At 28.1% G+C, this 14,318-nt stretch overlaps 1 protein-coding gene and 1 pseudogene across 1 annotated transcript; one reads left to right on the forward strand and one right to left on the reverse strand.

Annotated features, from left to right (window-relative positions):
- Positions 1-1,475: 1,475 nt before the first annotated feature.
- Positions 1,476-3,446, reverse strand: LOC145954104 (uncharacterized; annotated as a pseudogene).
- A 9,342-nt stretch (positions 3,447-12,788) lies between these two features.
- LOC109803175 (stigma-specific STIG1-like protein 1) lies at positions 12,789-13,476 on the forward strand. Its single transcript, XM_020364628.3, has one exon. The coding sequence runs from the start codon at positions 12,842-12,844 to the stop codon at positions 13,292-13,294; it is 453 nt and encodes a 150-aa protein (XP_020220217.2). The 5' UTR covers positions 12,789-12,841; the 3' UTR covers positions 13,295-13,476.
- Positions 13,477-14,318: the final 842 nt, after the last annotated feature.

Consider the following 14,318-nt stretch of genomic DNA (forward strand, 5'->3'; position numbering starts at 1 on the left):
CGTAAACTATAATCAGTGACCAATCGTGCTAAAAAACCTAGAACCAGAACGGCCCGTTCTGAAACTAGAATGGTTCGTTCTGGTTGCACTCTTAGTATGTTAATTTTGCACCTGGAACGGGCCGTTCCGGATGCAAAATTAACACACCAAGAGTGCAGCCAGAATGGCCCGTTCTGATTTCAGAACAGGTCATTCTGATTCCAGGTTTTTCCAGAAATTTTGGCGTTCACGTACGCATCTACGTGGTATCTACGTGGATGCCACGTGGCCAACAATTAACTCCTTTTAAATTATTTGGACGAAAGTCCCAAATTGCAATAATTTAAGTTAGGCTAAAAACCTATTTTGGTCCCTTATAATCTTTTTTTGTTTCAATTTAGTCCCTCATTAATTTTTGGTCTTAATTTGGTCCCAAACTAATTAATTGGTTTCAATTTAGTCCCAAATTAATTAAATGGTTTCAATGTGGGACTTTCCGTCCAAATTGCTTTAACGGTGTTAACTTTTGGCCACGTGAACCCCACGTAGATGCATACGTGGATGCCACGTGAATGAGAATTTTTTTGAAAACACCTGGACCCAGAACGGCCCGTTCTGAAACCGGAAAAGGCCGTTCTGGATGCACTTTTGGTGTGTTAATTTTGCATCCGGAACGGCCCGTTCCAGGTGCAAAATTAACACACCCAAAATGCAACTAGAACGGCCCGTTCCGGTTTCAGAACGGGCCGTTCCGGTTTTTTTTTTATTTTTTATTTTATATATATATATATATAATATTAATAATTTTATAAAATATATATTATTAATTATATTTTAATTGTTATTATATCTAATAAAATAAATATATTAATATTTTTTTTATATTTTATTTTATTATGTTTATCTTATTAATTTTTATCATTTTATTCTTTTAATCTTAAATAAGTTGCAAAAAATTATAAAGTGATATTCCTCTTATCTTATTAATTATTATATTTTTTTATAAAATTAATCAAGAATATTGGTTTAATTGCATTTTTTATCCCCCAAGTATTACAATTGTGCAGTTTTGTGATCTCCAAGATTTTAATTGCATAATTTTAGTCCTTAAAGAATTGCAATTGCGCGATTTTGGTCCTTCAATTTTTAATTGAACAATTTTAGTCCTCGAATATCATAATAATATGATTTTTGTTTCTCCCATCAAAAATTAATAATTTTAATATATATATATATATATATATAATATTTTAAAATTAAATAATTATTTATCTATTCAAATTAACGTATATTATAATTTTCGATATTATATCAATAATATTATTAATATATTTATAGATAAACTAATAATTTGATAAATATAACTTATTATATATTAATATACTTTTACAAAAATATAAGTATATTAATTAAAAAAAAAATATATATGATCTTATATATTTATCTTTTTGTAAAAGTATATTAATATATATTAAGTTATATTTATCAAATTATTAGTTTATTTATAAATATAGTAAAAATATTATTAATATTAATTTATCAGTAATATTAAAATATTAATAATATATAAATTTTATTTATTTAGTAATAATAAATATATATCATTTGATACATTAAAAAAATATACGTTAATTTAAATAAACAAACAATTATATAGTTTTAAAATTATATATATATATATATATATATTAAAATTTTAAAATTATCAAATTTTTAATGAGAAAGACTAAAATTGTACAATTATGATATTTGAGAGATTAAAATTGTTCAATTAAAAATTATGAGACTAAAATTACACAACTATAATCTTTTAAGGACTGAAATTACTCAATTAAAACCTTAGAGATCAAAATTGCATAATTATAATATTAAAAACACAATTAAGTAAAGAATATTTTATTCACAGTTTTGGAACGGGCCGTTCTGAAACCAGAACGGCCCGTTCTGATTTCAGAACGGCCCGTTTTGAAAGCAGAACGGCCTGTTCTGCTTCACTGGTGGTGTTTTAATTTTGCAACCAGAACGGCCCATTCCGGTTTCAGAACGGGTCGTTCCGGGTCCAGGTGTATTCAAAAAAATTTCTCATCCACGTGGACGTATGCATCTACGTGGCATCCACGTGGCCAAAAATTAACTCCATTTAAATAATTTGGACGGAAGTCCCACATTGAAACTAATTAATTAATTTAGGACTAAATTGAAACCAATTAATTAGTTTGGGACCAAATTGAAACTAAAAATTAACGAGGGACTAAATTGAAACAAAAAAGGATTATAAGGGACCAAAATAGGTTTCTAGCCTTTAAGTTATTCGGGACCAAATTGAAACAAAAAATTAAAGTGGGACTAAATTGAAAAAAAAATGTGTATTTCCAGCTTAAATAATTTGCTCATGCTGCTCCATGACTTTGACACGTGAATGTAAGCACCAATATACCCACACAAACAACACTGCAAAACGACCACAGCTATTCCTCTTCTTTCATCGGATATTGTCTGGTCCCAAGTATGGCAGTTCCAATCCAAGCCAAGCCATGCATTTTCCAACGAAGAAGAGGATTCCTTACAGCTTGCTCAAAGTCTCCAGTCATGCCCATTGACAACTCACATTGTGTTTCTGATATTCCAAGTGCTTTACAAACTTCACTTCTGAAATTGGATAACGTCTGGAGAGTACAAAAGAATATTTAGTTTGGAGAATCATCTAGAAGACTAAATAGAAAGTTCCTAAAAGACCAACCAATCATGTCCAAAATGTATAGTCACCACTTTAAAATTTTCTGGAGTGGATGCCAATTGTCATTAGGCTACAAAATTCAAGGTTTGGGAATTTGTGATATGTTTTACAAGATCCACGCACAGAGATGGTTCAACACCAAATTTGGCTGCAAGAAAATAGCTGTCAAATGCCATTCTTGATATCAATAATAAACTGATAACAACTTTGTTTTATGTTGGGGCAGATACAAAAAAGCAAAATACGAATTGTAAACCAGAAGTAAAGCAATCATTCTGATAATAAATATAGGTTGTGTTTCCATCCCCACCTAACAAAATAAAAAATTTACGTAAAATTCACATCATTTTATATATTTACATTGTCAGCGAAAACAAACTAAAAATCTTGATGGAGTGCAGAAACTGAACGTTATACAGTAAAATTTTCTTTTTTTTTAAAAAAAAAACTGTTATATTTTTTAACATAAAATTATTTTTTTAATATAATTTTATACATATTAATACTTCTATACAGGATCCATCGTATATTTTTTATTCACCAACTTCCTAATTTTTTTTATTTTTTTTTCTTTCACTCTTTGTCTCTTAAAATTCCTTCTTAAGCCAATTTTATTTACTCTCAATTATCTCTTTGATTTATTTTTTTTCACTTAATAGAACCAAATCAAAACCAATTCAATCCCTATTTTAATTTCATGTCAAATTTTCAACCTCCTTATCACACCCACAAAATAACCTTGAATAAGAATTTTAGTTAAAATAAGAGTTAGTTAATGTAACAGTGTTGTCTATATCTAAAATATGTCTTTATTAATATAATTTTTTAAGTTATTAATGTAAAGTTGTTATTTATATTAAAATTTTTCATTATTAATGTAATATTTTTGCCAATGATTAAAATTTCTCATTATTTACGTAGTCATTAGTTAAACTTATCCTTGGAAACTAGTTATTACTCAAACATGTCTATCTTTATTAGGAGCTAACCCGACTTGTTTGAGGCTCAGCCCACGAAACTTACATTTTTAATATGTCAAATAAATCTGATTGTGAAATAAATGATCTTCTGTTTTTTTCCATGGCCCCTATCCGTCTCATGAAATCTGCGAGCCTAATAAAAAAATTTTAAAAAAATCCTTCCCTTTTTTATGCAAGAACATATTAGGGAAAAATACATAAAAATAATATTATATTAAAACATAAATACGAAACAATCAAAAATAAAATTATATATATATATATGAAAGTCATAACATACAAAAATTTACATATTTAAACTAAAACATTAAAATATTAACATATCAAACTTGTATATTTAATCTAAAACATATTTATACATAAAAAAAATTCTATAACATATTAAGGTAGCAAAAATGTAATTAAGATATTTTAAATATAAATTAAACGAAATTCATTACTTATTACTTATACTTATTTATTAACAAAATACTAAAATTACTCATTATTTAAAATCCTTCATAAGGTACAATAATATATTTTAAAATTTTATTAATAATATAAATATTAATCACTATTTAAAATAAATACAAATAAACATCTTTTGTATATTATTTTTTAAAAAAGTTTATCTTTATATATCATGTCACTTAAATATAATATTACAATTTAACGATCAACAAATATTAAATTGATAGTAAGATCAAAATTTTATATTCTTAAAAATAAACAAACTGAATGTGTAACTATTTTAAAATAAGAACCAAAATTGCAGATTAATAAAAATAGAGAAAACAAATGTATAATTTAAAAAAAAAAATATTTATCAATAATAACAATGATCACATATTATATTTAAGTGGACGGATAAACACATTATACACATGATAACAAGTGGTAATAACAAGTTAAATAAATATAACTTTCTTTCTGACCGAAAAAAAACAAATATCATTTAAGAACTTTATAATTAACCCCGTTTGATAACATTTTATCTTCCCGAGCCTACCTAGCAACAAAAATAGAAAACGATATCATATTATCAATTTTCACTTTGGCTTCTAATTTCCCAAAATTGATTTTGACAATATGAAATTGGAAAAGTAAACAACGGTGGCTTTCGTCAGGAAACAGTAGAAGAAAGTGATAAGCATGTTAAGTGGTATCTTTAAATATTACTTGCACGTGCCATTACCAAAGTTGCACGTGTTATACCCTTTCTGAACATCATACAAACACTACCCTAATGTGAGCCAGCAATTTACAAAAGGTTCAAATACGTGAGAATTAACTTCTAATATATTTGTATAAATATAAGAACACCGTCATCCAAATCAATATTTAACTAGTTAATTACATTGGCTTGAAGAAATGTGAAGTCAAACCCTAAACGTGGACTACATATTAAAACAAAAAGGTCAAAATATGCTACTGCTGGAATGTGTATGCAAGGTATGGTGGTTCTGTAACGGTAATCTGGTTTCCGTAGACTGAATATAAGCGACTAGTTGGTTTTCTTAAGACTTTATATACGACCTGGCATCAATAATATTTCATCAACTTAATACAAGTTACAACTAAACCAAGTTTAGTTAATTTTATTCGAGCATATATATCGTTTTAGTACAGTTATTTCATTGGTTCTTGCCAAATAAAAAGCCTAATTTTGGTTTACACATTTACTTTGACCACTCCACTAACTAAAAACATACGTGCACACTATTAGCTCATCTCATGCACGCACGCAAGACTCCACGAACCTCCTATAAATACTCGCAGCATTCTTTTAAATCAAATCATCAAACCCAACCCTTTTCATTCATCTTGTTCTGTCTCCCTTAACATAACACAATACAAAGACAAATATATGATGAAGTCTTTTACGACCTTCTTTCTTTTGGCCATGTTAATGGCTTTGGCCATTACTCTGTCAGCAACAACTTCCGAAACTGAAGAACCAAAGTCTCTCCGAGGAAGAAGCCGGTTCCTTTCGCAGAATGGAAGGGTGGCGTTGACATGTGACAAGAACCCTAAGATTTGCCTTATTAAAGGCAGCGCAGGCCCTGATTGCTGCACCAAAAAATGTGTTAACTTTTCCACAGATAGACTTAACTGCGGGAGGTGTGGAAAGAAATGCAGCTTCGGGAAGATATGTTGCGAAGGCAAGTGCGTGAACCCTAAGACTAACGAGAAGCACTGTGGAAAATGTGGTAACAAGTGCAACGCCAAAGGTTCTTGTGTTTATGGAATGTGCAGCTATGCATAGAATTTGAAACAGATTGACGAGCATTCTTTGGATCAATTGAATAAGAGATGGAGTAGCAGCAATTGACACTTGATGAGTTCCGCTAGTTATATTAAAATTTATTCTTTGCATTGATGATGACTTGGTTTGTACGAATGATGTATTTCCTTAATTGTTACCTCATTGTTGTGAAGAATAACTTGTAATTGTTTGTTTATATGAAATAAATAATTATGTGTTCCTTTATATATAGACATGTTTCTTCTTAGCATATCAAGGACGAATCCATGATTAAAGGGTTGAACCTAGCCATTGATGCCCAACTCTACCAAGAGTTTTGGATTTGTCGGTCGCTAAATGCAACTTTTTTGTGTAATGTGCTTAGCTTATTAAATGTCCATAAGCAAATGAAAAAACAATGACCTTGGGGGCAAAGTGAAATATAAATGAAGAATATGAATGTGTGTCAATTATCAAAGAAAGATGAAGATGGGCTGTTGAAATGTGTGATGAGCAATCCAGGAACAAAGATGTTAGATGTGTGTTAATGACGAAATGAAGACACAGAGAGAGTGGCTTTTAATTTGATATGTAGCCAATTTATGAACCTTTTAGCTAGGGGATAATTTTTATGAGAATTAATATATTAAGAGATAACTTATTTAATTGAAATTAATGACTAATTAATTTTTAAGTGTGAGAGAGTAATAAAAAAAAAATAGGAACATTATATATCAGAAATATTGTATAGGGACTCTAAACAAAGTGATTTTGTCTCCAATAATGTTCAAATTAAACTATTCACCAAAGAAAAACTACACCTTCATGACTATATATTACACTAGATAAACTAATAATAATAATTGTATATATATTAATACTATATAAATTTTTTTAGGGTGTCTAAAGCAAGGGGTGGGGTAGCCTTATGCGAGGGTTGGCCATAAGTAACTAATACAAAAAATGTTTTTATCATCAGAAATTTATGTTAGTTCCTAGAAAATCAATGTGTAGTATGTGAAGAGGTGATATTTTGATTATACTGAATTAAACATTCTTAATTGGTTAAAATTGATCTAGAAAAATCTTTCTATATCAATCATACTATAATGTAAAAAGTACTTTTAAAATCAATTCATTACCAAAGCGAATCTAGAATGTGGATGCTCTTTTAACCTTTTGAAATTATTGATAAAACGTTCTAAAAATGATTGTATAATTATAAAAATAAATAAATAAATAAACATTTTTTTTTGTTAAAAGTGTTTTTTAAAAGTTTATCTAACGCCTATTGTAAGATCCTTTATTAGGTAGAACTGATTGGATTCGACCTATACTTCTTAGAGCCCAAAATTCAGAACAATATTCTTTTTCCAACCCCACTAGCATGTATATATATATATATATATATATATATATATATATATATATATATAATGAATCTATTTATTTAAGGAGTAAGTCTATTTAGATTTACTTCGTTAAATAACTCATACTTTACATTAAATTTCAATAATTCAATCGTTGAATTTAAAATTTTTGGTATATAGATCAAATTTGTAAATTTTTTTAAAATTTGAAAACCATTTAATACTTCTTTTCATTAATTCAAATCAACATATAAATTTTTTTATGATTATCTGTCAATTTGAATTAATGAAATATAGTATTAAATGATTTTTAATTTTTTTTAAAATTTATAGATTTGATTTACATATTAAGAATTTCAAACTCAATGATTGGATCATTGAAATTTGATGTAGAATATGAGTTATTGAATAGAGTAAATCTAGATAAACTTACTCCTGAAGTAAACGGATCCCTCCTCTCTCTATATATAATAAATTTTAGAATGTTTTAATTTGAAATCGTATTTAGTTGGCAATATTGAAAAGTAAACAATGATACCAAACTTGGCCTTCTTTTAGGAACAAAAGGCGAAATTAAATGATATACAACATGTTAAGTGGTATTACACGTATACGTACGCTACATTTCAAATTAACAGTTTATTAAAACCCCTACAGCCTCGCAAAAAATATGACAAGCCATGGAATATAGCGGGAGACATTACAAGAAAATTTTTATATAGTAACATAAAAATTGTCACTAAAAATTATTTTTACCTATACAATAAATATAATATATATTAATATATTGTTAAAAAGTGTGAATATAGGCTATAATGACACATAAAATATGTTGTTAAATCTCATTTAAAATCAACATTAAAATTGTGTGTAATTATATGAAAATAGATATATATACTTACATATATTATACTTATAGTAATACTTTTTGTATATTATTATATGTAACATTTCTTATAATGAAAGAAAGAAAAAGCAAAAGAAATGATCATGGGTGTGACTAAAAAAAAGTTTATGAATTTCATGAAATATACTAAAGTTATTATAAATATTCATTAAATCATAAATTGCATAGCAATTTATAAATTCAAAAATCAAATATTCTAAATTGTCATTAAATCATAAACTGCTATGTAATTAAAGTTATTAATTTTTATAATAATTATTTTAAAAAACGTGAATGTAAAAAACTCTTAGATTGAAAACGTATCAAAATTAAACTCAAACTAAACTTCTTTCTTTTGAATTAAAAAAATACCGTCATCAAAATTAATTTGTTACTTACATATTGACTTGAAGTATATATGAGAAGTCAAATTAATTCGTTCTTTCAAAGGTCAAACTGTGCGGGTTGGAATTTATGGACAGTATAGTGGTTCTGTATCCGTTTTCTGGTTCCCGTATAAACTGTGTTGTATATAAACGACTAGTTGCTTTTCGTAAGACTTTATATACGACCTGCCTTCCGTAGATCATCAACTTTATTACAAATTAAACCAATAATATAGTTAACATCATTCATGGATATATCGTTTTAGCACAATTTTTTTATATAATTAAGAAGTATAACTTCATCCTATCATCTATATCCAAGTGATAGTGATATTTTTGGATAATTGGATAGACTTTATATATATATATATATATATATATATATATATATATATATATATCAAGACAAAAATTAAACTCTAATCTTTAATTAAAAGAATATATTTATTGAGTTACTTATACTAATAACTTGAGGTCATTTTAGCAATGTTATTACATTGGTTTTCGGATATGTTTCCTTCATTTTCAGCTGATTAGTTTATAGTAATAAAGTTTGAAGCTCTTGCCAAAAAAAGCCTAACTTGGTTACACATGTTACTTAATTTGGCCGTTGATTTAGACCACTACTAACTAGCAATATACACGCAGACTATTAGCTCATGCACGTAATCTATGCAATTAATGTCCTGATCAACTCCACGAACCTTCTATAAATACTTGGATTTGGAGAATCAAAATATCCACCCCATTACTTCATCAAATCTTCTTCTATCTCCTTATAACACAAACACACCAAAATATAATGATGAAGTCCTTCAAGACCCTCTTCCTTGTGGCCATGTTAATGGCTTTGGCCACTACTCTGTCAGCAACATCTTCAGAAACTGAAGAACCAAAGTCTGTCCGAGGAAGAAGCCGGTTCCTTTCGCAGAATGGAAGGGTGGCGTTGACATGTGACAAGAACCCTAAGATTTGCCTTATTAAAGGCAGCGCAGGCCCTGATTGCTGCACCAAAAAATGTGTCAACTTTTCCACAGACAGACTTAACTGCGGGAGGTGTGGAAAGAAATGCAGCTTCGGAAAGATATGCTGCGAAGGCAAGTGTGTGAACCCTAAGACTAATGAGAAACATTGTGGGAAATGTGGAAATAAGTGCAACGCCAAAGGTTCATGTGTTTATGGGATTTGCAGCTATGCATAGAATTTGAAACAGATTGACGAGCATTCTTTCGACCAATTAAGATTGATCATTTTGATTTGTGATCCACAAAGCAGCCATCAGCACTTGAGGAGTGCTGCTAGTTATATTAAAATTTGTTCTTAATCTGCATTATTGGTTTGTACGAATAATATATTTCTTAATTGTTAATTACCTGATTGATTCTTGTAATTGGTTTTTATTTTTTATATATGAAATAAATAATTACATATATGTTCCATTTTTATAGAAATGTTTCTTCTTGGCATCATGGACTATATATTCCATGATATTTAATTTAAATACTTTTTTTTAAGTAATCTAGACAACTATATATATAAAATATTTACTAATTTTATCAATAATTAATGTTTGTTAAAAAAATTTGATTAATCATCTTAGTGAAATCTCTTTTTCAATTCACATTTTTTTCTCTTATAAAATTCAAATTCAAAATCTTAAAAAAAATTAAATTTAATATGATTTAAATCAATGATTACTTATTGATAAAATAACAATTAGGAATGACAAAAATACACGCATCCGCGGGTATCTGCGAGTAAAATCTATTATGAATAATAAATGGATAGACTAATTAGGTACCGGCGGATAATGGGAACGGATAATTTTTTACCTGTTTATAAACGGGGCGGGGGCGGATATGATGATATCCATACCTGCGGATACCCGTTTAATAATATTTCTTAAATATCATAATTATCCTTATACATCATAACTCTAAAACTACACTCTCTCATCTTTGTGATATGAGATTTTCACTTACTTGGAGATTGATGTATTTTAAGTTATTGATTATCTAGTATTTTTATTATTATTTCAACAAAATTAACGTTAAATACAAGTTCAAAATTAACATTGAATTTTTATTTTTAATATTTCAATGACATTAAATATAAACTTAAAATTATTTGTAATATAATTTTTTTAATTTCTTAAAAAATTTATAAATATCAATGGATATTCGTGGATATTCAAAAAATTCATGGATACCCTCGCGCTTAATAGATACCCGCAAAAATATGGGATGAGTATGAAGCCAATTTTCATCCAGCGCGACAGGAACAAAGTTACTATTACCCGCCCCATAGGACCCCATTGTCATCCCTAGTAACAATATGTGTATATGTATATCTATATTGATATAATAAAATATTGTATTTCTCTCAATAATTAAATTAAGGAGCACCTTATAATGATCTCTCTGTTAATTAATTATGGTTAGCAATGCATGCAAATGGGGAGGAATCGGTTGATAAATCTAAAATTTATGTATATATACCAAAATAATTAAGAAATGTACTAAAAACAAAAGAAGGCGAATAATTTATAACAGCAATAACATGTCCAAGTGCGTGAAATCAACGAGTACAAATGATATAATAGCCTCCGAAAGGCGCATTAACCAAACTTTTCTGAGTAATTGTTAAATTTAAAATAAACTGTACACCCACAAAACATTTGAATAATTATAATATGAGTTAATCACCTCCCCTATACATCATCAGTGTAAAGTTTTTTTATATTGACAACTAATTATATCTTTTAATTGTGTTATGTCACTATTAAAAGTAAATGTATTTATAATGATATAACACAATTAAAAGATATAATTAGTTGTCAGTGTAAAAAAACTTTACACTAGCAGTGTATAGGTGATTAACTCTTATAATATTATATGAATTTAAACTTATTTGTTTAATTAAAAACTTTATAAAAAAATTAAGATGGTTATTTTATAGAATAACTTTAATGACACTCTCTATATTACTCTATTACTTTCTTTGTTTATATACATAAAATTCAATTACTTAATTCACCTAAATTAAAAAAAAAAGTAATTAATTTAGTTAATAATTATAAATTTTTCTATTTATATATACCTTTTTTCTAAAACTATCATATACTATTTCTTTTTCTTAATTAATACTTATATCTTTAAACAAATTAGAGCGAAATCCTATATTATTTATCTCCCCTAATTAATATTATTTTTTATTTAATCAATTAGAGTGTATGTTTTTTAAAAAATTTGTAATTAATACATTTTATTAAATTAAGAAAGTATATTTTAATTAAAAATATTTTTATTTAAAAATAATTAATATGAGATGATATAAATTAGATCTTTTATAAAGAAACAAATAATTATTTTAAATTAAGTCTTATCAATAAAAATGAAAGTGGTATTAAAAAAATTATTAAAAATTATAAATTGTATAAATCCCACATCACATTTAATAAGTTTTTTTAATTAGTGATATAACTTATCAAAGTTTATGATTTTAAATCAATAATAAAGAAAATACTAATGAGAAAGAATTAGATTGACTTAAAAACCTTTTTTAAATTTATTTTTATCTTCTAAACCTAATACTTTTGACTTTGTTGACATATAGATGAGCAAAGTTGAATTCCAAGGCGGAGCAGTAAATTATTCAACCCCTAAATTTTTATTATTACCCCATAACAGCCCCCAATAAATATCTTGGACTTGGGTTGATTATTGTTGACTAGCGGTGCTTTTTTTAATTTTACACCAGAAGGGAAGGTCAGAGAGAAGGAAAGAGCAGTGCCTCTGTAACGGTTTTTTGGTTTATTCCATTCCAGGAAAGACAGACTGCGTTTCCTTTATACTTTTGTACAAGCAATTAAGTGTTCCTTACGACACTTGTTAATTTCAGTAGCAAAATACAAATTAAAACCGATTGAACCCTGTGAGTAGTAGCTAATCTATACAATCACGAATCACGATCTGCATAACAACACAACAAAACGACTTCTCATCGCATTTTCTGGACACTTCACATTTTTTTTTCCACGTATTTTAGACTTGGTTTATACGTGCAGAAAAAGCCTATCTAATTTCGTTACTTAACCACACATTTAATTAGCTAGCAGTTGAATTAGACCACTCCACTAACACACAGTTTGCAGCTTTCCAATTCATACTATCACGTAACATAAGCTCATTGAATTTCCTCCATTCCTTCTTTATATATAGCCACCAAGCACCCTTCTTTTCCATCCAAGACAATACCATTATCTTACTTTATACAAAATATGAAGTTCATTCAGATACTCTTCGTTCTGGCCATGCTAATGCCTTTGGTCATTGCTGATTCAGAAACACAAACACCACACAAAGAAGAATCACGATTCCTCACTTACGTTAAAAACCCCGCAGCCCCATCTTCTGAAAGTGAAAAATTTGCCTCTCTCCGAGGCGTGCATGGCCATAATAAAAATGTGCATGGGGTCATGACTTGTGATAAGTACCCTAGAGTTTGTCGTGTTAAGGGCAGCGAAGGGCCTGATTGTTGCCGCAGAAAATGTGTGAATGTCTCAACGGACGGAAACAACTGTGGCATGTGTGGAAAGAGGTGCAAGTACTCTCAGGTGTGTTGCAAAGGTAAGTGTGTCAACACCATGTTCGACAAGCACCATTGTGGAAAATGTGGCAACAAGTGCAACAAAGGGGATTCCTGCGTTTATGGTTTGTGCAGCTATGCGTGAATCAATTAATCATGGGGGACATTCACTCCGAACGTATGCCAATAATTAACTAATTAGTTTTCATTATTATTTGGTTATATTTAATTATTTATAGAATTAAAGATATAATGATCGAGAAAAATGTAATCAATTTGTTGTATGTGACTAAATAAACGAGCGCAAGTGATCATTATAGGATGATAGATGATCTTTGCCGCTGTATGATAATTTCAGTCCATCTGTTGTGTAACTATGATTTTTTCATCGGTTGTAGTTGAATAAATTAATTCTTATATTTATAGCTGTTAAAAAAAACGAGTTTATCATATGAGTAAAAAAACACTAACCCTTGTACTCAAGAATCCCCTGCACATCGTCAGAAGTAATCCTTACAATAAAAATGATTTACATACATAACAAAGGGCGAAAATACTAATTTGAAATAGAAACAGAACTTGGATGTAACCCGAGGCCGTGAGCGCAATTTAATTAGATACTTAAGCTTGAAAGTAATTTTATTAAGGTGTAACCAAATTGAGCAAAAAGTTGTAAGCCAAAGCACCCCTAAATTTTCATTAATTGATTTATAATCGAGCATATATGGACGAAATAAACTCTAGAGCCAAGCCAAGCATAAAGTCTAGATCACATTTTGAAAGAAAACTTTTATCAGGGAATTTAATTGAAGTTGTGGTTTCGATTTCATCTCTATAGTCGAAAATGCGAGAAACTATAGACAAATGCATTTATATGGGGGTGGAATTATGGCCTAGTTGCGTTTGTTCTTGATTATATAAGGTTAAATTATATTTTTAGTCTTTTATTTTTTATATTTATTTTGATTTTTTAATCTTTTTTTAAAATTTATTTTACTCATTTATCTTTTAAAATATTTATTTTCGTTCTTTATTTTCTAAATTTGAGTTGATTTATTTTTTTAAAATAATTATTGATTTCAACTTTGAGATACAATTTTGAATATTTTTTTAATTGGTTCAAGACTTGAAACTTATCTCATTAGATTTACTTATATAAAATTTATAAG

The sequence above is a fragment of the Cajanus cajan genome, chromosome 1 (assembly GCF_000230855.2).
Source record: "Cajanus cajan strain Asha chromosome 1, NIPB_CcT2T_4, whole genome shotgun sequence".
In the NCBI taxonomy this organism is placed as follows: domain Eukaryota; kingdom Viridiplantae; phylum Streptophyta; class Magnoliopsida; order Fabales; family Fabaceae; genus Cajanus; species Cajanus cajan.